The sequence below is a fragment of the Anopheles arabiensis genome, chromosome 2 (genome assembly GCF_016920715.1).
Source record: "Anopheles arabiensis isolate DONGOLA chromosome 2, AaraD3, whole genome shotgun sequence".
NCBI lineage: Eukaryota > Metazoa > Arthropoda > Insecta > Diptera > Culicidae > Anopheles > Anopheles arabiensis.
In genome coordinates, this window is record NC_053517.1 from 101,595,099 (window position 1) to 101,622,378 (window position 27,280).

At 48.2% G+C, this 27,280-nt stretch overlaps 3 protein-coding genes across 16 annotated transcripts in view; 2 read left to right on the top strand and 1 right to left on the bottom strand.

Moving 5' to 3' along the window:
* The first annotated feature begins 3,049 nt into the window (after nucleotides 1–3,049).
* Nucleotides 3,050–8,883, top strand: LOC120895281 (purine nucleoside phosphorylase). Of its 2 annotated transcripts, none has more exons than XM_040298475.1 (3): nucleotides 3,050–3,227; nucleotides 7,563–7,836; nucleotides 7,910–8,883. In XM_040298475.1, exons 1-3 carry the CDS (start codon nucleotides 3,178–3,180, stop codon nucleotides 8,489–8,491), a joined length of 906 nt encoding a protein of 301 aa, XP_040154409.1. In that variant the 5' UTR covers nucleotides 3,050–3,177; the 3' UTR covers nucleotides 8,492–8,883. The 2 variants fall into 2 exon arrangements, with proteins under 2 accessions (XP_040154409.1, XP_040154408.1); XM_040298474.1 differs by lacking the exon at nucleotides 3,050–3,227 and adding an exon at nucleotides 5,800–6,404.
* A 921-nt stretch (nucleotides 8,884–9,804) lies between these two features.
* On the top strand, nucleotides 9,805–12,691 carry LOC120895282 (purine nucleoside phosphorylase-like). Its single transcript, XM_040298476.1, has 3 exons — nucleotides 9,805–10,232; nucleotides 11,024–11,300; nucleotides 11,972–12,691. Exons 1-3 carry the CDS (start codon nucleotides 10,117–10,119, stop codon nucleotides 12,566–12,568), a joined length of 990 nt encoding a protein of 329 aa, XP_040154410.1. The 5' UTR covers nucleotides 9,805–10,116; the 3' UTR covers nucleotides 12,569–12,691.
* Nucleotides 12,692–15,047: 2,356 nt separating this feature from the next.
* The window catches only part of LOC120895278 (protein piccolo), a 60,654-nt gene continuing 48,421 nt past the window's right edge, over nucleotides 15,048–27,280 (bottom strand). For 8 of the 13 annotated variants that reach the window (XM_040298459.1, XM_040298462.1, XM_040298463.1 and 5 more), the window contains 11 exons: nucleotides 25,695–26,670; nucleotides 23,784–23,804; nucleotides 22,466–23,577; nucleotides 22,286–22,383; nucleotides 21,833–22,216; nucleotides 21,071–21,079; nucleotides 19,626–19,679; nucleotides 18,681–18,890; nucleotides 17,504–18,614; nucleotides 16,944–17,227; nucleotides 15,048–16,857 (listed from right to left, as the gene is read on the bottom strand). In XM_040298459.1, the coding sequence (XP_040154393.1) occupies nucleotides 16,573–16,857; nucleotides 16,944–17,227; nucleotides 17,504–18,614; nucleotides 18,681–18,890; nucleotides 19,626–19,679; nucleotides 21,071–21,079; nucleotides 21,833–22,216; nucleotides 22,286–22,383; nucleotides 22,466–23,577; nucleotides 23,784–23,804; nucleotides 25,695–26,670 (4,544 nt within the window). In that variant the 3' untranslated portion in view covers nucleotides 15,048–16,572. The remainder of the gene's footprint in view (nucleotides 16,858–16,943; nucleotides 17,228–17,503; nucleotides 18,615–18,680; nucleotides 18,891–19,625; nucleotides 19,680–21,070; nucleotides 21,080–21,832; nucleotides 22,217–22,285; nucleotides 22,384–22,465; nucleotides 23,578–23,783; nucleotides 23,805–25,694; nucleotides 26,671–27,280) is intronic. The other 5 variants (XM_040298470.1, XM_040298469.1, XM_040298468.1 and 2 more) reach the window with 5 other exon arrangements.

Consider the following 27,280-nt stretch of genomic DNA (forward strand, 5'->3'; position numbering starts at 1 on the left):
AAAGAATCATTCGGAAATAAATCATTATATATTCGTTGGATCTCATCGACAAAATACTCGGAAGATGATGTGCAGATTCTAGCACTGTTTCAAGGATTCTTAGAAATACCTTTGGAAGATCAGGATCAGGTCCCCGTATGTCCGTAATTGGGAATTCTAACTAAAGCTAAATCAGAAGAGCTAAAACTGAGGAGATTTGAAGACCCTTGTTCCAGGGAGACGGGAGTAGGTTAGCTTTAACTCCAAGGATGAAGGCTCCGAATCCTCTTCAATACATCGTAGCAGATATTGGAATACACTGATGGTATAGGCATCTTTGGTTCGCATGACCAAAGGAGTTATAGCTGGCGGAAGACCTTGAATTCATTTTTTGGAAGCGGTCTTTTGGAAAACTACACCTGTTACCGATTGAATGTCTTTAATCATGGATCTTTCAACATGCAGATCCAGGCATTAATTCCACATAGTTGCATACTTGGGACATTGGACATCGTGAAAGAAGGGGATATAACGTATTTGTATAGTTCTAATACAGTCTAGTACATTGCTAATCGAAACATAGTACAAAAAGGCCAAGTCTCCAGTATTATCTATTAGACCCTCCTCTTGCATATCAGAGATGTCTAATGACCTAACAAGCCTAAATTGGAATTTACCTGTAGCATGATAATAACTATCTGACCTATGGCGAATACTTGGTATCTTCTTCTATTTGGCGTAACGTCCTACGCGAACATGCCGGCCTATACAGGCTTTCGAGACTTAACTCATTACCACGTAGCAGGATAGTCAATCCTTGCTACGGGGGGACGGTCCATTCTGAGCTTGAACCCATGACGGGCATGTTATAGAGTCGTTCTAGTTGACGACTGTACCACAGGACCCCTTATATACTTGGTATATTCAAGATTTTAACTCAAGGACCTTATTACGGGACATCACTAGGCCAGATCCTGACTAGTTCCGTACATTCTTATCAAATTCCGAAAATTTGCCTGAATGGTTATAACACCCGATAAGCAAGTAGGTATTTCCCAAGTTTTAAAAAGCACCTCTTTCCTCTGGAACAGATCAGCGATCATTTCGCTAACGTTGTGCCTTTAAAACATGATCCATTTCCATAAACTTTGTAAGAAGTATTTTTTGAAAACAAAACTCTCCTCTCTAAATACTGCGTATTGCCCCCGTTTTCCTTTTCTTTTTTATTTGCGGTGCAAATTCACTCTTGACGCCAACCGACGTCACTGAGACGGAGTGGCAACATAGCCGCGAGTTGTTTACGACAAAATGTATGTTTGCCGCCGCCTCTCTATTACCCTCCAGAGTACAGTATTCACTCCCCCCGCTTAGTACCCCTGATAGTCCTGATAGGAATGCTGCGCCAGTGATTGTTTTTGCCACTCACTACGAAGATGGCCGATGTGTCTTGTGCGTGTTTTTGTACGTGTTTGTGAGAGGTTTTTCCGCTTCTTCTTCTTCTTCTTCAAACGATCCTCACTTTAAAATGTTGCATGTTTTTCTCGGTGTCAACGATCGCGCGTAGCGAGGAGAGGAGCAGCATCACATCAATCGGATCTTGGCCATTTTTGTGTCCGATAAGGGCGAACCGATGGGCTAAGATTTAGAATTATGATACACAACGGACACAACACACATTCTGGCGTGTTTTGATGATCGCGTCCCAAGCGATCCACGGCTCCTATCGTAAACTCGTGAGCCGCGCGTGATTGAAAGGACGGCACAAAAACTATCCTTCTTTTTCTGTTGTTAAACAGCTTCTTTTTGAAGTATTTGTCTTCAAAGAAGTCAATCAGTGGCCTCCATTTCAGCGTCCTCCTGCTCCTTGCCAAACCCCCGCCCAGACGTTTCGAGCGATCCATTATTTGGGGTGTCTTTTTGATAAGCCTCTAATAGGCCTGTTGCTTAAACGTTGCTGTTTGCTGTTTCCAGCTGCAAAACCGTTTACAACATCTACTCATCTCTCGGTCCTCATCCCAGGGGGGAAAGAAGGTGCCCAATGCACTCGCGCAAAGTTTAATGAGCCGTGAAGATGGGCAGCATGCAATCTGAACTGTAATTCGTGTTCGCGAATTTGTAGCGGAAATATCATCCACACATCAGAACAAAAGGAAGAATACGCGGCCCAGTGAAGTGGCTGGGCGGCGTCGGTTTTTTCATTTCACCCCGCCACCACCACTATCGGCTTTGGGCAGGCTGATAGTGTGGCAGAAGAAGCGGTGTGTGCGTGTGTGTGTATATCAGTAAAAAGTCGCGAGACTTGTAACGTGTTTCTGTCCGTCCTGGCCAACTCCAAACTCTCCTACTCCCCCTTTTATTCTGCCGTAAGATCTCACGTTCTCAAACTCCTCCAACAAGAGGTGAGGAGAGGATCAGGGGGTCGCATTGGCTGGGCTGAACTCTCCATGACGATTGCTTATCAGCCGGCTAAGAGACGGTGCTCTTGCCGGGAAGCAACCATCCACACACAGCGACGTTTGGGGATGCTCTCCGCTGACGTATGTGTTGCCGATCGAGACGACCATGTGCTTGGTGGTGGTGCCCCTCCCGCAGTCGTACGATCAGCTAAGACAGTTTACTGGTAACCATGCTGGGGCATTTCTGTGCTAACTCCAACAAACACACACACACACACACACTGGCGAGTGTTTTTAAATTGATCTCCTATAGCCATCTCCTAGGGCTAGAAACCCCGCCGTTGTCGCTCAAACGTTTTTTACTGTCTACGGCAACAGCTCCAAGCATAGCTCCATAGCGCTCAAGTGTCTGTAGTGTCTGAAAGGGAGTGTAACAAGAATTGCCCCCTCCCCCCCTGACTGTGTACACCCTTCCCCCTGTTTGCTGCATCCGAACGATCACCGAGCACCGTCTATAATTGCAACTCACAGAAGCAGCATAGAGCAGGGGTCGGTGCTGTGGTGCTGTGGTGCTGTGGTACGCGGCAAAAAAAAGTCAAACAAATAGCGAGTTTTGTAAACTTGATCAAGTAAATGATTGCACTCGAGCTGCGGCTTATAAATATACGATCGCACTTGGGAAAGTGATTGCACTAAGCAGTAGATAATCGAACCGATCACACCAACAAGTGCGCGCGCATTAGCTCCCAATTGAATTCTCCCAAAAAGTGTGTCTCAAAGAACTTCCTTCCTTCCGCAAAGAATGGCAGCCTTCATCGAAAGCAAGCAGAGCGGTGGTGGTTCGAGCAGAATGTAAGTATCCGTGTAAGAGAAAGTGGCAATGCGAGGGTTTCTGTCACTCGCTTAATAACCAATAACAACGAAGAGAAGCAGTTGAGGCACAGAGAGTGGTTAATGTGTCCACCAACCCAAAAGTGTCAAGTGAACATGTTTTGATTGAAATGGTTGGGGGCGCTGGCAGTTGTTGTAATTACTGTCCAGAAAAGGGTGTCTTTCGAATCAAGGTTTCGAATGGAGTGTCCATTAAAGTGCCAACAGGAGGCCAAGGGCTTGCAAAACCACACACACACAGTAGTGTGCAGTCCGACCAACTGTGAACTGGCGCTGCATGGTGTGTTATCAATCATCCCTTGCAACCAAGCGGCCCGTTAGTGTCCCCCGACTGGCAACGACTGTCGAGAGCGCGAGTGATCGTGTGGTGCTTCGGCTTCGAATTGCAGCGCGCACCCGTTTCGATGGGCAATCATCATCGCGTCCGCGACCCAATCATGGTCATTTGTCGCGCTCGGCCGTTACTAGGTGTGTACTACTTGCGCGCGGCGTGGTTGCGAAGTGCCATTACGGGGCGTCCAGCGACCAGCGCGGGGAAGATGCCGTTTGCACTCAATTGGTGCCTTGCGGATATTGCTTCCTGGAATGTGGATACTTTTCCCTGCGGTCCACGGTCCACCCTCTCCCGTTGCTTGCCGTTAAGTGTGACTGACTGTCATTGTGTGTGTGTGTGTGGTGATCTTCCGTGTGGCAAAACAGTAAACAGAGCGTTGTAAACAAAACCATTCCCATCACCACTTCTTCGTCGATCGCGGCCATTATCGCGGCGGTTTGTTTTCTGCTCTGGAACAGTCTGGACATTCTTCTGCCTGAGGGGTGGAAAATGGCGCACTGTCGCCCGGGAGGGGGAAAGGACATGTTTTGACATGCACGGGATTATGCGTTATCAGTTTTTGGGTGCCCAAAAACGTGCCGCAAAAGAAAGGGTTCTAGACGGGTGGCACCACAACCCATCTAGATGGTTCAACTTTCTTCAAGAGCATTTTTTTACACACAAGCCTGTATTTGTTTGAGAAAGAGAGAGAGAGAGAGGGGCCTAAGCTCTCTAAAGAAAGCTTGGAAAACAGGCCCATTGATTGCATCATTTTGTTTGTTTGTGCTGATCAAGCTCGAACGATCGAGTGTGTTGGCGATCGTGTTTTGATTAGCGATCGTGTCGTGTTTTCACGTTTGTGGCAGCATGATCACCCCCTGGATCGTTGGGATCGATGTTTACCCGAGAGCAAGTCATACCACTCGATTGATCGCTTCTTCGATAAGGGCCTTTAAAGGGATCATTCGATCAGTCATAACATTAAGGGTCGAGCCCCACTTTTAACCCTTTTTGTGCTCTAAATCGCATATCCTTTTTGAAAGTGATATTTCTAACAAGTAACCACAATTTCCTTAACCTTGACCCCTTTCCTGCAAGCATGCGAAGAAGAGCATCCGGTCCGGTCAGGCGCGTCCTTATCAATGTGGGTTGCTCCCATGTTAAAAGTGTGCTGCTCGCGTGACGTCTGCATCCTTCTTCACAACAACAAAAACAAGCGTGTTGTTTTTGCTGCTGCTGCTGCTGCTCACTACTAAGCTCTTTAACCAGGAAATTGTGCTAATCTTGTTGTTCTAGGAGCACAACAACAACAAAAAAAAAAACACTTAAACACAAACACACTCCAAGACACACACTGGTAGTGCGAGGAAAACAACCTAATTGTTGGCATTTTAACAAAAGATTCACTTAAAGTCGATGCTTTGCGATCGTTTCCGCGTGGTTGTGTATAAATGTTATTGTTGCAAAAATAAGGAAACAGCAAAAGGCGACCAGCGAGACAAAGGAATCACACCGTAGAACTAGGAATGGGTGGCATTCTCCAACCAACCCGGCTCCGGCCGGCTGCGACAGCAAAACAAAGTGTATTAAAATTCGCAACTATTAAATCGCGCGTTTTACACACACACACATATACACACACCTGATGGTGGTGAATGGTTTCCTTCAGCGTAGAAACTCGTTCAACCAGAGAGCCACAGGGTTTAAACACAGAGACAAGCCTCCAGTTCGTGCCACATTTCCTGCCAAGCGCGTGCCACTGGCGAGCGCAAACAAAAAACAGACAGAAATCAATGTCCATCCGTCGCTCCTATGCCGCCTCAATTGTACCGTAAATGGTGCGTACGTATCGTCATCAATCGTACACATGGAACTGGCCCACACCCCCTAAAAGCTACCTGCTGTTGTTGTTGATTTTGTGCTGCAGTCCATCTAAAGTGCAGGGAGCTGCATGCACCACCCCGGATCTACCCCAGATGATTGGGAAAAACAACAACATCCACCGCGCACCACACCATTACTTAAGAAAAGAGCGTCATCGTCTTTCCATAATTACCAACCCCCCCCCCGGCGCGTGTCGTGTCTTTCCCTTTTGCACCGTCTTTCCGCCCTGACGAACGAACCGAGCCTTTCTACCGTTGCAATCAGGCGCAAACATCTCTCTCGCTCTTGTTGCTCTCTCTCTCTTTCTCTCTCTCAAATACACCATCCCCTCTACCACCTCGAGTTGCGGCACCCCATCATCATCATCATCACCATCATCACCGGGGGCCTAAGGTTTTATGCTATCGCTCGCCGCTGCGTACCGTCACTCACGATCGAGGTGCGACAGTGTACGGTTCAAGTAACAGGAAGCACGCGAACACATCACCACACCCCCGGTTAAGACGACACCACACACACACACTCACTACCCGTCCTCCTACTGCGGCAGAAGTCCTTTTCGGTTTTTGGCGTGTTTGAAAGTCGTTCCGTGGCGGCACGTGTGCGCTTTTCAAGGGTGCTGCGAATTAGCGAAGCGAAGTTTGAGCTTGAATTCTTCAAAAACATCACGGACTATTTAGACGGGGAAAAGTGATTTAATTTGCCGTTAAGTGCCACACAAACTCGGTTGGAAAGATGAGCAAATTTAGCTACCTTCAAAACGGCAAAGCATCGACGAACGGTGTGCCACACGCCAACGGACACCACCAACAGCACCAAAACGGTCATTCGAATGGGGTGGCGCGGAATGGTGGTACTGCGACGGACACGCTGCCAGTAGCTTACCAGCAGAAGGCGGCCACGAGCGGCCCGTTCCATATGCCCCGCACCGAGCACGTTGGGTAAGTTTGGTTTGGTTTCACGGCACGGCTGGGGCTTCTGGGAAACCGGAACCACCGGGAAAGATGAACCCGATATGGATCGGCGTGTGTGTGTGTGCGTGTGTATGGGCGTTGGAAAACATGCAAGTGCAGTGGTAGCAGTCGGCTCCGTAGTGAACGTGCATGTGCTTCACACCTTCTCAGCAAACAGTGTTGCGAAGTGCGTCCCAACGTCTTATCGAAAGATGCCTGTGAATGAGACGCGGACGCGTAAAATTCAATTTGGTTCTACTCGAAAACAACCGCCACCCTGTCGGTACTTAAGATCTGCAGATCCCGCATGTGACCTCTCGGGTCAGTTCCTCCTCTCCTCATCGTTGCCCTTATCATGGCAACAGAGAGCGACAAAACAACAAAAAAAACAGGCGATGCGACATTGGCAAAATACATGATCGCGGTGCTCCGAATTAATCGTCACCTCTTCTCCCCCTCCCCCCCTTCCTCCCGTCCCCTGCCCCTTATCAGTGGTGCCATCGAGAAGGTTCGGGCTTGGAGGCGGAGGCAAAAACAACTAAACCGGGTCCAGCATCAAGCGTTTCCCTAACTCCCATGTTAAAGGCATCACGATCGTCGTCACCGTCGTCCGCGATCGGCCAAATCAAATCTTTCTGCTGTCTCTTCTGCTGTGTCTCCGCATCGCCCCCCGCTTATTGTTGCCGATTGACTACAGGCGGAGCGGGCGATGGATGACGCCGATCGTGCCCCCGCGAAACGATCAGCCCAGGGTCAGCAAGGGCACACTCCGGCACTCTGGCTGGTTGGTGGCGTCGTCAGTATGGTTAGGAGGGAGAGAGAGAGAGAGAACGCTCCCGCTGATAAGCGACGGGTGTTGCACAGTTTGTAGCTTGTTGACTTGTCCTGCCTGCGGGCGAGCGAAGGCGCAGGTGATACACAGGAGGTGGTGCTGCTATTTGCGCTTGTGCACGCTACTTTCTTCACGCTGCGCCGGGTGTGGGAAAGTGTTGTTCTCGCAGGCCACCACAAAGAGCATCCTTCCAAGGCATTTACGTTTGAATAGGGTGCGCGTGACAGGTTCATTCATCCGCCTCGGGGTGCCAACTTGACAATCTCAAAACCTTGAAATTAATGTGTCCTTTCTCTCTGTTTTTCCCACTTCAGGTACACGTACGACACGCTGCAGGAAATTGCCACCTATCTCCTGGAGCGCACCGAGCTACGCCCGAAGGTGGGCATCATCTGCGGGTCCGGCCTGGGCACGCTGGCCGAGCAGCTGACCGATGTGGACAGCTTCGACTACGAGACGATCCCGCACTTTCCCGTCTCGACCGTGGCCGGCCATGTCGGACGGCTGGTGTTCGGGTACCTTGCCGGCGTGCCGGTCATGTGCATGCAGGGCCGCTTCCACCACTACGAGGGCTATCCGCTGGCAAAGGTAAGAAGCATTGCATTAAAATCAACCAACACAAAACAATACCGAACTAAAATGTCTTTACCTTTTCCTTCAGTGCGCAATGCCGGTGCGTGTGATGCACCTGATCGGCTGTACGCACCTGATCGCCACGAATGCGGCCGGCGGCGCCAACCCCAAGTACCGGGTCGGCGACATCATGCTGATCAAGGATCACATCAATCTGATGGGCTTTGCCGGGAACAATCCGCTCCAGGGGCCGAACGATGAGCGGTTCGGGCCGCGGTTCTTCGGCATGGCCAACACGTACGATCCGAAGCTGAACCAGCAAGCGAAGGTGATCGCGCGCCAGATCGGCATCGAGAACGAGCTGCGCGAGGGTGTCTACACCTGTCTCGGCGGGCCGAACTTCGAGACGGTGGCCGAGGTGAAGATGCTGTCGATGCTCGGCGTGGACGCGATCGGCATGTCGACCGTGCACGAGATCATCACGGCCCGGCACTGCGGCATGACCTGCTTCGCCTTCAGCCTGATCACCAACATGTGCACGATGAGCTACGAGGAGGAGGAGGAACACTGCCACGACAGCATTGTCGGTGTGGGCAAGAACCGGGAGAAGACGCTCGGCGAGTTTGTCAGCCGCATCGTCAAGCACATCCACTACGAGGCGAAGAAGTAGGGTGGGGAGAAGCAAATTTTGATGGAAAGTTGAGGAAACACACAAAAAACAGACAACCGAGTGACCGTTCTTAGGCGTGTGAGAGCGCGTGGTAAGGGTTGATCCCTTAGCTCAGACCAAGCGTACCGATGCGTCACTTTTAATTAGGTAAAATCGACTATTTAGCTAGACATTAGGTAAGCGGTAAGCGTAATTGTAACCATGTAGTATAGATAGGTATGATTTTTGTTAACAATCTTATAAGTGCTTTTTAGAGTGATTTAAACGACACAGCAAATCCTTTTACATTCGCGTGTGAATTGCAACAACAAAACACATTCCTTTTATGTAAAAAAACAACCAAAAAATCTGTGAAAAATGCTTAAAATAAAACAATTTTAATTAAAATCGAACCCTACACAGTGATTGTTCTTGGGCGGAAAGAATGAACCTTTTGGCGACCCCTCGTGCTGCAGTTTCAATCCGGTTTCGCACGCAATTGATACGCCCCGAGTGACGCTAATTCAATTCCAGCGTGTCCCCAGCGTGACCCCTCGTGTGGGGTGTTTGGATGATGGGGGAAGGGGACGGACGCTAAAACGGTATCTCCAAAATACGGTTTAACACCCGCCAAATCCAGCTGTAACTCGCTAATGGTGGATGGAAATCATTGTTGGTAGAACCGCGCACTGACCTTTGCTGCTGCTGCTGCTCGCTATCCTTTGATCATACCACATTATCGTCGGAAGCAATTGGCCATGATGATGCTATTAAATTAAGCCATTTACACTGGAGGAAAGTAAAGTCCCATAAATGCAGCACGGGAATACACGTTCCGGAATACGCAAGCAAAGGGTGGGACGCAGTCACTGCAAAGGAACTTATCAACGTGCTTATGGTGCATCGTTCTATAAGCAAGCTATAAAATCTTGCCGATGCCATAAACTAATTATGGCAATGCTAAGGGAAGAAATTTGAATTATTTGTTGATGGGACGTACATTGCAAGGTATTGTTATGAATAATTAAAGCGTAATTTTAGAACCAAATGTTACCATCATTTCTGCGATAAATTTTAAAAAACGAAACGGAAATACCCAGTGAACAGTGCTTTTCAAAACCCCTATTCTTGGCGCGAGAAGAACGCGTGCCTCGTAAATTCGTTATCATTCGGAGCTGCGCCACGCCTGTCTCGAAAAGCCATAACACACATTCCACGCGTCCACCAGAGCAATGTTGTAGAAACAAAGTCAGCGATTGTCATCCCGCATTGCCACCAACACTAGCGCACAGCGCGGAATCGGTTTGGGAATCCACACACAGCCCCAGAGCGGTTGACTTGCAGCTTCATTGTCATTAGCGTCCGGATCTCCACTGTCCGGTCACTTGCAGTCGAGCGGTCATCGCGAACGGGTTTGCTTTGTAAGACGCGGCGTGTGAACCGAGTGCGAGAGCGTGGCGTGATTTAAACGGACACTCTGTCTCTCTTCCACTCGTTTGTGTATACAGTGAAGTGTACTTTTGAGGAAAGATTGTAAATAATAGTGCCAAAACTATAACTTAAATGAGTGCCTGAGTGCCAAAACACCAACAAAAGAAAAAGGACAAGTGTACACATCAAACCAAAGCTTTTTCGAACGAACCAAGATGAATCGAACGAATTTAAATGAAGTTACCAATGGAGAGCAGCACACCACCAGCAGCACAAAGCCGTCAGCCAAACGGACCAACGGATTGTACAATCCCGTGCAGGAAAATGCAAGGTAAATTAAGTGTTGCACTACACGTTATCATTTTCTGTGTCCACAGCCACCCACTGTGTGTGTGTGGGAAGCGTATGCTGTTCTAGAAAAGACAGCCAGAGTGCATTCCAGCTGCAGAAAACGGTTGCCACCACCAACATCACAACAGCGACAAAGCAACGACACTCCACAGCTGACGTTAACGGTCTTGGTAACGGCCACATATGATTGATGGAAATGCGTGCTGTAACGGTTTAAATTATCTCACTGATTGAGAAAACCTACACACACACGTCCATAACAAGCCGCCTTAGCTGGATTAGAAAAGATCGGTGCGGTAGGGCAAGGTCGAACCTCATTAACATAACATGATCAGAATCGACCAGAAGTAGCACCTTTCTCGTCTGGCGAGCTAGGCGGTGCAGAGTGATTTAGATTACCGTGAACATGGTGGCGATAAATCGTTATCTAGCAATGGCAGGACGATAAGTCTTGTTCGATGCAATATTCTTGCGATGAGCTTTTGTATCATCTCTGGCAAATGCTGTAAAACGGGAATCTATAAGTAGGAATGCTATCTATCCACACCTGAATGAACTCACCCCCGTTTTTTTTTTGTGTGTTGTTGCTGGAGATCTCCATCTTCCCCAGTGATTGTACGCAAAAACCGCCAAACGATTCGTGCGGGACGTGTCATTGTCGCAATTACAACATTTACGATGCAATCGCGGGGGGCTCAGCATTTATGTTCTATTTCTGTTTTCTCACCTCGCACGCTCTCCCTCTCTTTTTCTGCTCTGTCCTCTGTCCAGCTATGGCAGCTACGAGATGGTGCAGGAAATCGCCACTTATCTGCTGGACCGCACGCGCATCCGTCCCCTGTGTGGTATCATCTGCGGCTCGGGGCTCGGCTGCCTGGCCGAACAGCTGACCGAGGTGGACTGCTTCGACTACGAGACGATCCCGCACTTTCCCGTCTCGACCGTGGCCGGCCATCTGGGACGGCTAGTGTTTGGGTATCTGGCCGGTGTGCCCGTGCTCTGCATGCAGGGACGCTTCCACTACTACGAGGGATACTCGTTGGCGAAGGTAAGATGGACGCGCGTGTGCATCGTTTGTACACAAAGGGACAAAACATTGCTTCTTCGCTTGTTGTGAATCGAATTGAATGCTAACTAACACGCGATTCCAGATAACGATAACAAAAAAACTCCACACGAAACCACGAACAAATTCTTGATTTCTATTATCATAAAAACAGGTCTATCTTCTTCGAAACTACAAACGCCGTGGAAAACTACCTCTTTTCTTCACCGCCAACAACTGTTTGACAGTTACGGTACAGAAAAAGGCACAGTTGATCAAGGTGTCTTTATTAAGGAGGTGAATTGTTAGCGCGTTTTCCGGGCGCCATCATTGAGTATTGTTATGTCAAATCGCATACAATTTTCTGTACCCCCCTCCAGCCCTCACCGATTTTAATACCGGAGCCACCAGTATTGTTATGTCAAGTCGTGAAATGTCAATTTGCTCTGAAGCACTTCACCTCCTAATATCCATACACCTTGACAGTTGATGTGATTTCACAAGCGGTTATTGTTGTTGTTTTTCCATCTGTCAAATCAAAACACATTCAAAATGACAGTTACGTAAAAGCTATTTAGTAATCATTTCGATTTCCTTTGTAAATGTACTAGATCTTTGTAAATTTATTCAAATCATTAAAAAAACACTTACCCTCTCTTTCTTCCCTTCGGCAGTGCTCCATGCCGGTGCGTGTGATGCGCCTGGTCGGCTGTACGCACCTGATCGCTACGAATGCGGCCGGTGCCATCAACAGCAGCTACCGCGTCGGCGACATCATGCTCATCAAGGACCACGTCAATCTGATGGGCTTCGCTGGCAACTGTCCGCTGCTCGGCCCGAACGATGAGCGCTTCGGGCCGCGGTTTCTCGGCATGGCCAAAGCGTACGAACCGGCCCTGCTGCAGGCGGCCAAAGAGGCGGCCACCCATGTGCCCGGGCTGCAGAGTGTGCTGCGCGAGGGTGTGTACTGTTGTGTCGGCGGTCCCAACTTTGAAACCGTGGCCGAGGGTCGGCTGATGGCGCTGCTCGGCGTGGACGCGATCGGCATGTCGACCGTGCACGAGATCATTACGGCACGGCACTGCGGCATGACCTGCTTCGCCTTCAGCCTGATCACCAACATGTGCACGATGAGCTACGAGGAGGAGGAGGAACACTGCCACGAGACGTTCGTGGACGTTGGCCGGCAGCTGGAGCAACGTATCTGCGATCTGGTGACGCGGGTCGTCAGCACGCTTCCTGCAGTGGGCGCAAACGGACATAAAGAGTAGTGCACCTCGCACTACAAAAGATCACGCATAGTGGCGTGACCTACGTGACCACGTGGACAAATGCGGCGCATTAGAGAGTAATCACATCAAACAATAAATGTTTCACTTTGTTAACCCATTTAACTACCATCGTTTGTTTGTTTATTGTTGCCGTTCTTTATATGTGTTGTTGTTTTGCTTTTCTGTTGTGTGGATGTTTTACGCTTTCAGTTATTTTATCATGTTTTTTGTTGTTTATAGTACCTTTTTTCTCTGCTTTCCTTTCGCTTTTCCAATTAGTTTATTATGTTCTTAGATTATTTGACGCTTTCTTTACGAGTAAATGTATCTTATGCACTTTTCCTTTTTTTAACCTTTTCTTGTGTCCTTTTCAAACGCATAGTAATACTTGTAATGTTTCCATGTTTACGTCAACTTTATCGAGCGAATTAGTTGGAGTTGTTCTTGTACTTCCCAATCGCTCCAGCCACTTGCATCGATTGAGCAAAAACATTGTACTTGTACACTAATCATTTACTCTATTTCTCTCTCTTTCTCTCTCTTCTCCACTTTTAATATCTCATGTATAGTTGTGTCCAGTATGCGGTCTAGTTTCGTTCATCGATTTGGTGCCAGTTCTGTTTAAGTAGAGGAAAGTGACTGTAGTTTCATAACTTTTGTTCCTATCAATGCTTTCGTTTCATCCAAACTCCAAAAAGTGCATGAACAAAAAAAAATATCATGCACATTCTACAGGGGGCAACTCAAAGTCCGTTTCAAAAGCGAGTTCCATGTGACGGACTTCTATGATTCGTTTAAACCATTGTTTTTGGTTTCATGTTTCAGCTTCTTGTCATTAAAGTTCGGTTTTTTTTTGTGGCTAAATATTTCCAACTTTTTCTTTCCTAGAGATAGCGTTATCATAGAATTGAGGTAAGAAAAAGGGGGATAAAAGTGTTGTTTTATCTTAAAATTGTGTGTTGTTTTCTTTTTCTCAAAGAGATCTTCCTTTATGTTTCCCCGTGTGTTTCTGTGTTATATGTTTGCTTAATTAGTTCATTTCGTTTTATCATATGCTTCGATGGCAAAATCCATAAATTCACTTAATATCAAATGAGCAGTTTGGTTTTATTTTTTGCTGTTTGTAGATATTGGTTCTGGGGTATTAATTCCGTCTTTTCAGTGGTTTCTTCTTCCTCTTCTTCTTTTTTTGGCGTTCATTTTTCGTTCATCATCAAACATACGGGAAAGATCGTCGTACACGTGATTAGTTAATGTGTGTGTGTGTGTTTATAGTTTGGAGCAAAACTTGGATCAAAAGATTTAATACAAAAATTGGACAATGTTGAGTTTTGAGGAGGCGAGGAGGTTCCTGGGACTACACTGGGTATGTATATCATAATACAGCTTGGTACCGGGGTTTGGTTCTCCTGGTTTACTTTCCATTTACTTCACTATCCCTGTCTTCCGCAGTTGTGTGTGTGTGTGTGTGTGTGTGTGTTTTCACATTTATCATCATTGGTTTATAATTTGGCGGTGGATTTGTTGGATCTACTTTGAGTTTTAACGGCTTTTTCTATGAGTTTTGCGTACAGTTCATTTCTTTTTTTATTTTAATCGATTCTCTGCGTCCTCCATTATCGCACAAAATCATAACACTGTCAATGACTAAGATGAGATGACTTTTGCTTTCCAAACATGTCACGCAAGGTTTGAAATACTGAAGCGATCCTGCCGCCTCCGCCCACTGTAATTGATGCAATACGCAAAATAAGTCCAACGAGCGGGCGCAAATTATGCTAAGGCCGTTGAGCGCTTGCCCGTTCGTACGACGCACGAACAATGCCATATGTCATAACTGTGCTGGCGTGTCGTCGCCGTACGCTGGTTGGTTCTGCTCAAAAGCGGCTGATTATTTTCTAATCATTACTTCACCGACGACGACGACGACGATCGACAGCCGGGCAGGTCAAATGTGATTCGTCAGCAGCGGCAGCAACCGCGACCAGACGGCATGGGATGGAATCGGTCCAACAACAGTTCCACGGTTCTACAACAATTTTGTTTTCAAAAAGCGATCGCAAAAAAACCATGTCGGAACCGAGAACATCGTCATCCTCACCCTCGAATCCGCAGCAGGGGTGAAAGGTTAATGGGTTTGCATCGTGGCGCGATTCGATAGGGCCGGTGGCGGCAAGCCCTCTCTTCGCAATGTGATGTGGCTTCAGAACGGAAACCACACACGCACACAGCACGTATCAGGCTCGTACAATAGTAACACCGATTTGCGCAATTATTTGCCATCGATGATGGTAAATCTGCCCGGCCAGTGAAGAGAGGATAAGGAAAGAACGAAAGCAGCTAAAAGAAATAGAAAACTAGTAAAACAAAAGAATAAACATTTACAGAATAGTGTAAAATTGAAAAATACAGACACGAAAGAAGAAGATAATATAGAAGAAAAAGCAAAAGAACGAAAAAGATAAGAAACAAAAACTAGTAAACATCTTTGACAGTCACAATTTATTGTGTGTGATTCTTGTTCGCCGCTTTCGATTTCACTGCGCGATTTTTTGGCAAAACGGATGCATAACTTAATCAATGCGTTAACCGTTTGCCTCTCATGTGTGTAATGCTGCGTCGTGTCCGTTTTTTACGTTACTTACAGTTGGGGTTTTCATTTAAAACTATCCTTTCACTACAATTCACTTGTTTCTCCTATTCTAATTCACTACAAACGATAGAAAGGGATCATCTCTCGTACCCATTTTTTTTGCGGGTGACCGAGAACGGATGGAAGGATGTAGTAGTTGCAGTGACGACGGTGATGGTGGTGGTGTGCAATGATGATGATGATGAATGGTTTGGTTTCAATCGTTACCTTACATGCCCGCGGGTGTGCTTTTTATGCCACACACATTTATCGTTTCGCTCTATCGATATAATGATTACAGCTTACACCGTCATGTATATCGAGTGTGTGTGTGTGTTCGTTCTTATAGCACACCTTGACGGCTGCTGTACTCCTATGCTGCTTTCGTAATATCTATTGCATATATTATCCTTTGCGTAGCTCACTGTTCACTACTTAATTAAACTTAGATAGTGCACCTTTTCGCGGTGGAACCGGTAAAAAGGCCTGTTTTCTGTTCTTTTCTTTTCTAGTTTTGAACCCAGCAGTAACGAGTCCTGCGGGCATATGTGGTGTCCACGTATAAAGATATTATTATTATTTGATCATCATAACTACTACAAGTCTCCTGCACTTCCGGCAATAGTATGCGATTATCGATTTTTAAATAAATAAATTATAGCCAACACACGAAAGCAAACACAAAAAAACACGTATCATTCATACACATCATGAATCGAGAATACTTAAATTAATAAACCTATATCAGAAACTGCACACGGTTGAAATACAGCAAACAAACAGCAAACAAAAACCCCTAACTAAAGTATAACGCCCTACTATCGCGTTTATTTGGGCAAGGTAAACGATCATAATACCTTTTAATCTCCTCTTCTAATTTTGTTGTAAATATTCACAAAAAAAGTAACACAATAACTCCTATAATTAACTAAATACAGTTTACACGCGGAAAAAGGGAACCCTTTCTTCGGATGAGTGTGTTTGGGTGTGTGTATGTGTGGAGAAAAACGGACCACCACACCAACGGGAGTGGCACAGTAGATCGTTTTCAGTTAAACTTGCAGCCAACCGTAATACAGCACTACCTCTTTTCCTTTCGTTTTGTTATGTAATTGTACAATTACACGTCCCATTCGTAGACACTCATCCATACACACATACACACGTACATCAATATGTAGGCGTCATCATAAGGTAATTTGTATGTCCGACATGTAACAGCTGTCTTTCGTTGCTCCTTGCAATCTCTCCTTCCAATGTTCCAAACCAATCCGAATCCAATGGAACAGAGTGCAAAAAAGCCCTCGGGTTCGAGAACAGCTCATTCTCCTACTAAATGCAAGCCCTCTCCTTCGGATACCTCCTTCCCCCTTTACTTCTGGTATCGTTTCTTTTGCTCCTTTTCCGCTTTCTTTTCCTGCTTCTTGAACAGCTTTTCCCGCTCGCGCCGCTCCTTCTCGTTCTGCTTGCGCTCCTTCTCGTTCAGTCGCCGCAGCTCCTTAATGTTGCGCTTGAGCAGCTTCTTATCATCGCCGCCCACGTTCAGTATCTTGAAGTCGGGCTTGTCCAGCTGCAGCAGCGCACCGCCCTCGACCGAATGCTGCATGAAGGCCGGTATGTGATGATCCAGCCCGATACCGAGCAACCACTGGCAGACCTGCGTTTAGGTTGGGAGGCAGATGCGGAAAATGTAGCGAATCGAATCGTTGCCCAATTTGACATCCCCCCACGTGACACACCTACCTGTTCGTTAGACCACTCCTCGACGGGGCCATTCTTCCACTGGTGCGTATCACGGATCCGATCGCTCGAGAAGCTGGACGTGGACCCGGACAGATCGAGCGTACGGCTGGGGGAGTAGGCGCCCGGTGACGTCGATCCGCTCGAGACGCTCGACGGTGACGGGGGTCCCTGGGAGCTGCCTGCCGTCGTACCGCCGCTAGTCGATTGCGCACCCTGCTGCTGCTGCTGCTGCCATGGACCGTTACCGCCTGGAGGAGATAAATTTTGTGGAAGTATGTTTTTCACTGCGGATGAAACGGGGTTGAGAAAAAGAGAGAAAGCCAAGAAAAAAAGAGAAAAAAACCAAAAGAAGCTACAGTTACCTTTTGGTTTTTGACTACACATACATAAACACACACACAGACAGAAGAACACACGAAACGAAAGAGAACAATGCTTGCTCAGATGGAACGAGCCATAAAACAGTTCAAACAACACACGGGTGGGGCTCACATGCAAAATCCTGGCAGCCACCACCAAACGGGACAGACAAAGCCATTACATCTCAACCTGGGCATTACCTTTCGGTTGCGCTTCGTTGACAGCCTTCTTGATTTCCACCAGCAGGTTCTGCGACAGCGAGGCGGCCGGGCTGATGTGCCGCTGCTGCTGGTTAATTTCCGAATAGTCGTCGCTCGAGTCGCGCGACGACCCGTCGTCGATCAAACCACCGCCCGAGCCACGGCGGCCTTCCCGCTCCGCCAGCCGTTCCTTCAGCTGTTCCGCTAGCAGCGGCGGCGTTATACCCTTCAGCCCCTTTGGCCTTCGGCTCGGGTACATCCAGCTGTCGCTGGACAGCCCACTATCCTTCAGCTTATCGGTGGACGAGCCGAGATCACTGTCGTACGAGGACGCGTTCAAGTCCGACCCGTAGCTCGAGTTCAGCTTGCCATTGTCCGACCCTACCGCCGCACGGTAAATGTTCGGAATCGTCGTATGCTGCTGTTGGTGATGGTCCGCATGTCCTCCACCGGAGCTACGCTCTTTGTTCACCTGTGCGTACACGGGCAGCCCGGAGTCTTCGCCCTTCAGCGTGGCCACCTTGCGGTTCACGATCTGGGGCGTACTGTACAGCCCACTGTACTCGTGCGAACCCTCCGTACCGGTCGCGTTTCGCGCCAGCTGTCCCTCGTCGTCGTCGCTTTCGTCCAGCGCACAGTCGGAGCCGCTGTTACTGTGGCTTCGCTTGCCGGGCAGATTGCGCTTGGCCAAGCCGCCCCGCGCCACCAGATCGCTTTTGCCCTTGTTGAGCGAATTGTCCAGCAGCTCGTGCTGCGGGACGGCCACATCCAGATCGTCGTCCTTGGTCGTCGCCGGCACCTTCCGCTCCACCGTTGCCGTTTTGCCGTCCTCTCCCTCACCGTCCGGCGAGAGGTCGCTAAACTCCGTGTCGGACAGATCCGTCTCGAGCTTCTGGAAGACGGGCTTCGGGGGCTGCCGGCGGGACATCTGGGGCGTCAGCTTCAGGCTGGCACTGTCGTACGGCAGGATGACCGGAAAGCCGGCCTTCCGTTGCGTTTCCTGCAGCTCCTGCTCGAGGCTGATGACGCGATCCTTCAGCTTCTTCACCAGCGCATTGTACTCGGTGTCCTTCTCCTGCAGGTGCTGCAGGTAATACTCCTGGAACTGGATCTGCAAACGCAAAAACGGGACGGTGAGAACAGTGTTCCGTCGAGCTGGTGTCCGCACACCACTTACCATATCCCGCTCCCGGTGCTGATAATCGCGCAGTATCTTCTTCACCCGGCTGTACTTCTTTTCTAGCACCAGGTACTGTGCCTGGGACTGCTGCAGCATGTTCTGGTAGTTGTTTGCCTCCTTCTTGATGTTGGCCAGCTCCCGCTCCGTCTGCTTCACGCGCTCATTCAACAGCTCTGCCTCGTTGCAGGTCTGCTGGTATTTAATGAGCTAGTAGTAATTAACACGGTCGGGGACAGGTTTTTGGGGGGCGGAATCACACCAGGGATGGTGGCGTCGAGATACAGGGAGGAGAGAATCGAAAACATAATATTAATATTGCGTTCACTTAACCAGGTTCCAAAAGATGAGAGGCTTTACTATACACTTCGCTTCCGGCAAGGAGGGCAATCTAATTGTATAGTGAAATTTTAGTTCAATTCGTTGCTGCAGGCAATCAAACATCCTTGTGGGATGTGGGTGTGTGTGTGTGTGTGTGGTGGCAAGCTTTTAATTTACAATTTTTGTGTTCATTATAATTTATTTTGCAGAAAAACGTGTTATTTTTAAATTTGCTATCTGTTGTGCTGTTTTTGCAGCAAATGTGTATTGTGGAAATATTTAAATTTATAAGATGAAGACATTTATAATGTGTGGCTTTATGATAGTGGCGACCAGGACCGAGAGAGAGAGAGAGCAATGAAGATAGCTTTGCAGCAGGACATAGACAATGAAATCACACACGCACACGCACATAGATTGTTGCACACAGTACGAATAGATCAATCACACGCACGCACACCGCACACACGGACACTCGCACACATATACACACACACATTGCTTTTGGGGTTAGTAGCTTCCACTTGCTGCCTTTCCGCTCCCACCCACATTATAAAGGATTGGAGGAAAAAAAACAGTTCAAAAACCAAAACCAAAACATAAAAATCGTAAACGTAAACTTACCTGTTGCTTCAGGTTCAGTATGTCGCCCTCATGCAGTGCAATGGTTTTAAGGTTCTGGACATATTATCATTGATTATGATTAATATTCGATTTTCGTGTTATTTATAAAGAGGGGGAAGGGGGGGGGATTCGTTTCATTGCAATGCAAACATTCCACACAGGGCGCATGGGGGTTCCGGTTTCGGGGCGGGGTTCGAGACGAGACGAGGGTGTATGATGATGTTGGGATTCGCATAAATTACAACATAATTTCGACACCGACAGAAAAAAGAGCAGGTAAGGTGTGGGTAACAGTAGGTGTGAATATTGTACAGCCAAAGTAAGAGAAGGAAAACATGGGTGTTGGTGGTGGAATAAATGAATTTTTGGGTTGCACACGTGTTGTAAAATAAAGGGAATTATTGTTGTCGTTTTTTTTGCATAATTTTGAGCGAGTGGAAAGGGTTGTGGTAGGTGGTGGTGGTGGTTGTGGTTGGTTGGTTCAGTTGATTGGCAGTGACAAAGATACAGATGCATATTCGTGTGGCGGATTGGAAAGAAAGAAAAGAAATTGGGAAAATATTCCAATGAACAAATGTTTGGTTTGATGTTTTTTTGATATGATACTATTGAGTAACGCAGAAAGTAAAGACTATATGCCAAAAGGGAATCAAGAAACGGTCAATCGATGGGTATTCAGATTGTGTGAGGTTTCACCGATTGTCATTTTCCGTAACATCATCAGGATGGAAAAGAAACTATTGCTACGCTCTAAAATTTCTACACTATTTGAAACAAATCCAGCTTTCAAGAGAACGAACTGCTTGCAATAACTCAATACCAAGAGATCTACCGCTGTGCATCGCTGTGCTAGTAGTGCTAGTGCTAACAACACCAAGACAAGGCAACGTGCATGCATGCATTCGGCTCAGTTTTTGCGCACAAGGCGCGACGACATGCAGAATATTGTAGTCTTACCGTCTCAATGGAAAGAGTAGGAAACACATTACTGTATCATATGCACAGCCCCCTTTGCAAAGCCCACCGTGTATCCACAGCGCATTCCGATCTCCGCGTTCCGTGGGAGGTTTCGGTTTCCAGGCAGAGGGCAGAGTAAACCCCAAACAACAACAGATAAAAAGCAAAACATATTTGCACCGAAGCGGCACGGACACAGAAAAAAAAAGCCGTAAAACCAAAGAAAATGCAACAAAAGGAAGAAAAAGCTAACGCTAAAACAACGACACTGCTAAAGCACCGTGTAAAGAAGCACGAAACATAAGGCAACATACATTTTGCGCTGTGACTAGGTGAGTATGTGCGAAAGAGAACGAGAGAAAGTGACTACAACTGCCGATGTTTCTAACCCAAATAGGATTACACAACATCACTATTACACACTTGGCACGTAAGGATGGAAAAGATACAGTATAAAACGCTTGAAGCACTATGGAACGAAACTTTACCGCTTTATGCTGCACAGAACATATGGCCATTCCCAACAATGGTTAGAAGGTAGGTGTGTGTGAGTGATTGCACAGTATTTAAAAAAAATGGTAGAACGAAATGGAATAGACAAGAAAAACAAACCGGTTAAAGTGTACAAACGCGAACATGAATCGCAACAGTTCGAAACTCGAAATCGAGAAAAAGGAACAAATTGGCAAAGAAAAATCTCTTATCATTGGTGTGCTGTTAGTAGTAAAATGCGAAACGGATTTGGGTAAACGAAAACTATAAGAAGCAATATTAGTAGAAAAGAACGAAAACAAAACTCAAGCCATAGCCATTCATATGTTATCTTTACGTTGGTTTTAAAGTACTAGCAAAAATTAATAAGTCAATCTCGAAATTTCACGCAGTTGAAAAAATGAGTAATCAAAACTAACATTTTCTGTTTGTTAAATCATTAACTCGAATACAGTGAAACGTAAAACAACGACAGGAAATAGAAGATTGAAGAAGTTGCAAGTTTCGCTTGATTTGTTCTTCAATTTTCCACACTTAAAGCAACTCAGAAGTGTTTCATTCCGAAAAGCCTAACATGAAAGTCTCAACAACGAGTATCGGTTACCAATCGACAAGATTGAACGGATGTGGTTTCAAAACAATACAACTGATGATGTTTGCGTATGAGGACGTAAAGAAAAAAACAGGACTGGATGAAAACGATAATGATACGATCGAAGCACAACGAGGTGACACAAACAACAAACGACCATTCTTACCTCCTGCAGGATGCGGCGCAACGACTCCACGTCGCTGCTCCTGGCAGCTTCCGTTTCGAACAGCGATTCGGCTGCATTCGTCGTAGGGCTGACCGGTCCCTCGGAAACGCTCGAGTTTGCCGACACAGGCAGCGTGCTGTCTTCCGAGATTTCTGCATTCCGCCGGATGTAGTCCTCGAGCTGCCGCTTAACGCGTTCCTCCTTCTCCCGATCGGCCTGCAGGCTTTGGCGGATCAGTTGCGCGACTTCCGAGTTTTCCGGGTCGCGTTCGCGCCCAATCTGGAACCGCACCAGACCGGAGGTGTTGCGCAGCACGGACGCAGCGTACGCTTGCGTAACACCGACTAGACTTTTGCCATCGACTTCAATGATTTGATCGTTCACCTAAAAAATACGCATTTTCTATGTTAGTATTACAGCTCAGCGCAACGAAGGATTGGTTCTTCTCCATACCTGTATTCTTCCGTCACGGGCAGCGGCACCATTGTCCGTAATGGTTTTAACGAATATGCCCAACTTTTCCAACCCAGCGTCCGCACCGACACCCATACCTTTGGAAGAAAAGTACGTAAGATGAATTATATTAGACTTTTTGTAATAAACAATCTCTCTCTCTCTCTCTAGTCTTCTTACCTATTATGCTCAATCCCAAACCCTCAGGTCCCTTCATTAGCTCCACCGGGAAGACGTCCATCTTTTCGACCCGCTTCTCCAGCTCGTACTCGGCGGAGGCAGCAACCGGGTCGACGTCCTCGTTGCGCCGATCGTAATCGTTGACCGAGAACGTCGAGAACACCTGCATCGGGTTGCAGCTGAACTTTACCTTCGTGGTTTTCTTCACGTACCCGCGCAGATCGTCATCGTCCAGCTCGCGCTCCGCCTCGATCAGGCCCGGCACCTCCATCCAGAAGTTGCCGTCCTCGAAGAAGTGCACCCCGTCCGGGTTGACGTACACCTCCTTACAGCGCACGGGCGGATACTCGGGAATGTAGAAGCCGGCGGCCGAATTGTTCGACTCATCGTCGGCCGACACGTCCGCTTCGCTGACACTGCCCTCAACCGGTGCCTGGGGCTGCTGCTGTTGCCGGTGTGCCGCAACGCACCGACCGCTAGCTACCTGCTGCTGCTCCTCCTCCTGGCCTTCCTCTTCCTGTGTCGCTTCGCCCTCGTCCTCCAGTGCACCGGTCGTTTCGGCCGCCGACTCCTCCACCTTGCTCAGATTGATGCTGTCCGAGGTGGTGGTGGTGACGCTCGGTATCGAGTCGCCCGTATCGACGTACGAATCGGCCAGGATGGAGGACGAGTCGAGCAGGATGGTTTGGTTGAGCAGATCGCACGTCGTGTTGTTGCCGATGCTCGTATCCTCCGCATGACTAGTGGTGGAATTGTTTCTGCTAGCGCTCGTGGGCGGCGGTGGCGGTGGCGGCTTATCGCGCATCGACGAACCAGTCGTGGACGCGGAGGAGGTAGCGTTCTTCGGTGCCTCCAGCACATCCTTCAGCCAGTCCGGCTCGTCCGCTGTGGGCGCTGTCGATGGGACGGCGGCAGTGGTGGTGGTTGGCGGTGCTTGTTTCTGTGGCAGCTGCTGAGGTTTGCCGGCCGGCTCCGGAACGGACGGTACTTGCTGGCGGGGCCCTGCCACGACCCGTACTGCGGGTGGTTCTTCCGCTTCCGCTTTGGCTTGATTGTTGAGCAGAATTTGCTCCACTTCGCGTGCCTGCTCATCCGAGAGTAGCGGTCGTTGTCTACGGGCGAGTTAAGAAAGAAAACAAACGTTAGAATGCTTGCGTACCGAAGTTTAAATGTATTTTTTTTTTCATTAATCAACGAAGCAAGATCCTCCCTACCGGTGGGCGAAGATCACACATAGATTAGCCGCATTCTATCTTATTTGTCTAAAAGTTAGCGAATCAGAGGGAAAAAAAAAGAAAAAACGCAATCTGCACATTACCTGATCTTGTTCTCCAAAATTCTACATTCCAATGCATTCAACATGGAACCACCGAAAGCGAACACAAGTACACAAGCGAAGAATCGTGGACCCAACCAATTTGGCATGGCGGTGGTGGTGGTGGTGTGTGCGTGTGTATGGTGACGATGGCGATGATAATATGTAGCGTGTGCGTATGTGATGAAGATGCGTATTCGTGCGGCGTAGCGTGTTGTAGGGATGATGATGGATTTTGTTTGTAGTGTGTGTAGTTGATGCATTTTGTAACATAAATCCAAAATTGCAGAAATAAGGAAACGTAAAAAAAAAACGCATATTTATAGCACACAGGCACGTTGCGGGGTCCAAAACAAATGGGTGAAATAAAAAGAAAAAAAAGAGAGAAAGAGGAAAATAGAGATAAATTTTAAAATAGAAGAGAAAGGCATTGGTTGCTCTACTGGCTAATGTCTCTGTTGCTGGAAGCACATGCACATACACACACGCATGGTATCTAAATTGTGCACCCATAAAGATAGCACGTGAAGTCGATGCCGGGTTTGAAGGGAACATGCAGTAAAAACGGCCGTACTCTGAGGGAAATTAGGTGAAGTGGCAACTTCAGATAACATCGAACTCATTCGTGAAATTGCTCTCTATCCGTGGAGTAGCTAATCGCTTTGCTGCACTCAATGAACCCTAGCAGAAAAGGTCTAAAAACGAACTGTAGTCTGTGTTGACTCGAAACAATTTGAAACTCTGGAAGCAGATGGAGGCGCATAGTGCTCCGTGTGCACCAATCACACAAAACTCCTCCTTTTTTAATTATATTTTTTCCTGCCTTCCTTTTAATCACCTCCGATCATTATTATCGTTAGCTAATTGGAGCCTGTATAGAGGCGGGCAAACTGCCAACGGGTTTAATCAGCATTACAGTAAACATTTCCTCCCATCATCTTCGCACACAGCAAGCTCTCCCGAGTTACTCTGTACCGGTTTATTAAACCCTTATTCTACACCATGAGGCATCAGCTGTGATTGACAAGCGGTTGCTACAATTATAATGCAATCACCCACGCCGATCCCCTCCCGGGCTATGTGAAGCTGGGTATAAGTAATTGCCCACTGCTTGCTTATTCAATGAATTTCAATCATATCTCTCTCAAGCCCGCGCAACCCAAGAGTATGCCAATAACGATCCATTACACATCGCGCGCTGCGATAGGGGACACACATTTGCGATGCAAAATATGCAACAACCCACCCCCTGAAGAGCCCCCCTCGTGCGACTGTTCTCCCACAAACAGGGAAGCGCGACGAGAATACGTCATTCTGATCGATGGACTTACATTCTCGGGTAGCGAAATCGTGTGTGCCGCTCTTTCTAGGCGTGATGCAAAGGAAATGAAATGTGTATGTGTGTGTGTGTGTGCCGGTGTTTGCCTCTTGTAAACAACCATTTACACTACACGGATATTCAATTTTACACTACACACTGCCCTACTGCTGCTCACAAAAGAACATAACTCACAAAGAAACTCCCCACTAGGGAAAAACTAGATCTGGGTCAGTGCGGATGATCCGTGGTCGGGTGTGTATGTTTACGAGACATCACACAGAGGCGGATGCAACGGAAACTACCGCTGAGATCAGTCCCCCCATGTGGGACACAAAAACAGTGAGCGTGAACGAGAAACGCCTTGGCAAGATTGCCTCACTAATGCAACTGGGAATTCTAGGTGCCAAAAGTAATGTCGAAATCGTTTCCATCATTTTCTTCAAAATCGCAGCCAAGTCAACTAAAACGAAAGGTTTGATTATCCTAACCAGTTCTATTAATGACTTTTTGCCCACTGAGGCCTTCCGTTAGCACTGCAAAACACACACACCAGACAAACACTTGGATCACGCATTCGCCCGCCGATACCGTACCTGGAGCTAAGTAGCCGTTCCGCCTCATCCGCCGTCATCTCGTCGGGCAGCAGGCTGTCCTGCTCGTTGTCGCTCGCGTCCGCAAACTTGAGCGTGTCCTGCAGATCCAGCGGGGGCCCTTCCGGGATCGGCGGGGGCCGCAGCGACGCGAGCGACGGTGGCTCGGGCAGCGTTTTCGTGCTGTAGTCATCGTCCGCCGGCTGGCTGAGCGTCGTTCGCGTCGGATCGAGCAGTATCTGCGCACTGTGGTAGCCCTTTTCGCCCATCTCGCTCAGCTCGTCAAAGTCCAGTATCTTCGCCTCGTCCCGCTCGCCGTCCATGAAGGCGAGCTCACTGTCGGTGGCCATCGTGGTGGTGGAGCCGTTGTCACCGAGCGAGGACGGCAGAATCGATGCGTAAACTACCCGTTCGGTGGGCCCGGACCGACCGTTGGCGAGGGTAGCGGGGCCAGCAACAACCTGCGGCTCGGCTAGCTGAGCAGCAGCTTGGCCACCGTTCGGTACGCGGGAACTTGCCGCCGCACCGGATGGTTGAGATCGAGCAAGGGGCACACCGACCGCCGGCTGTTTGGCACTCCGATACACGTCCACCTCGCCATAGATTTCGTCACACTCCGTACCGTCTGGCCGCACCCGATAGCCCAGATCGGCGTAGGTTAGCTTCGCTTCGGCCGGGCTGCCGACCGGTGAGCGATCCTCCCCGATCGGTACCTTGCGGGGCGGGGACGCCGGCAGCGGCAGATCAAACTCGTAGGCGGGCTTTAGCTTGGCTTTGATTTCGGGCGACGGTTCGTTGAACCCGCCCTCGTCCGTAGTGGTGGAGCTGCTGATGATGCTCGGCGGACGGTTGCCAAGCCCGGCGGCAGGAACGTCGAAACAGATGCTCGACACCTTGGTGCGGCGGGTAACGCCGCCTTGTTGCTGCGGCTGCTGCTGCTGTTCACCGGAATGTTCATCGTCTGTACGTGAGGATTTTCCTGGAAAGAAAGAGCAACAATCAAAAAATATGTTAGAAAATTCGAAAAATGTACGCTGAAGCCTTAAAAAAATCTTATAAAGTTCACCACTGAAGCGTGACATCTTCGTCTGATGTGTCGGCAAATACTGGGATCACCTCAAGCGACCATCCATCCAACCTGCCCCTACCCTAATGCAAGTGGAAGGGATCGGCCCGCACTTAAACAATCACCACTCACCTTTGCAGTCGATGCAAAAACGGCGAATGCTGAGACACATCTCTTCTCTACTGCTGCAACTACTGCCTGTGGATTGTGTCAATGGGATGCGGTCAACTCTGCGCGAATTCGCGACGCCCTCCTTCTACCCTTCACTCACAAACCAGCATCTTAAAAAACCGGCAACTCTCCACAGCGGTCTCCCGTACCTCACACAGGCTGGCTGGCTATCTTCTTCGTGCAATTGTCAATCCCTCTCAATTAACCGACCGACCGTGTGGCCCAACTCTTGATCCAACTAAATCTGCATCATGCACATCGTGGACATTCATACTACTTTTCGGTTCACTTTTTCACAACAAAAGGCAACATATATCACATCACATCGTTCGCTTGTCTTGTCGTGTCGTCA

Bases quoted from the DNA above. Each gene is read 5' to 3' on its own strand.
- LOC120895282 (XM_040298476.1), top strand. From the start codon at position 10,117: ATGAATCGAACGAATTTAAATGAAGTTACCAATGGAGAGCAGCACACC. The intron at 10,233-11,023 runs GTAAATTAAGTG...TCCTCTGTCCAG, and splicing joins CCCGTGCAGGAAAATGCAAG to CTATGGCAGCTACGAGATGG. The intron at 11,301-11,971 runs GTAAGATGGACG...TCCCTTCGGCAG, and splicing joins AGGGATACTCGTTGGCGAAG to TGCTCCATGCCGGTGCGTGT.
- LOC120895281 (XM_040298474.1), top strand. From the start codon at position 6,199: ATGAGCAAATTTAGCTACCTTCAAAACGGCAAAGCATCGACGAACGGT. The intron at 6,405-7,562 runs GTAAGTTTGGTT...TTCCCACTTCAG, and splicing joins CCCCGCACCGAGCACGTTGG to GTACACGTACGACACGCTGC. The intron at 7,837-7,909 runs GTAAGAAGCATT...CTTTTCCTTCAG, and splicing joins AGGGCTATCCGCTGGCAAAG to TGCGCAATGCCGGTGCGTGT.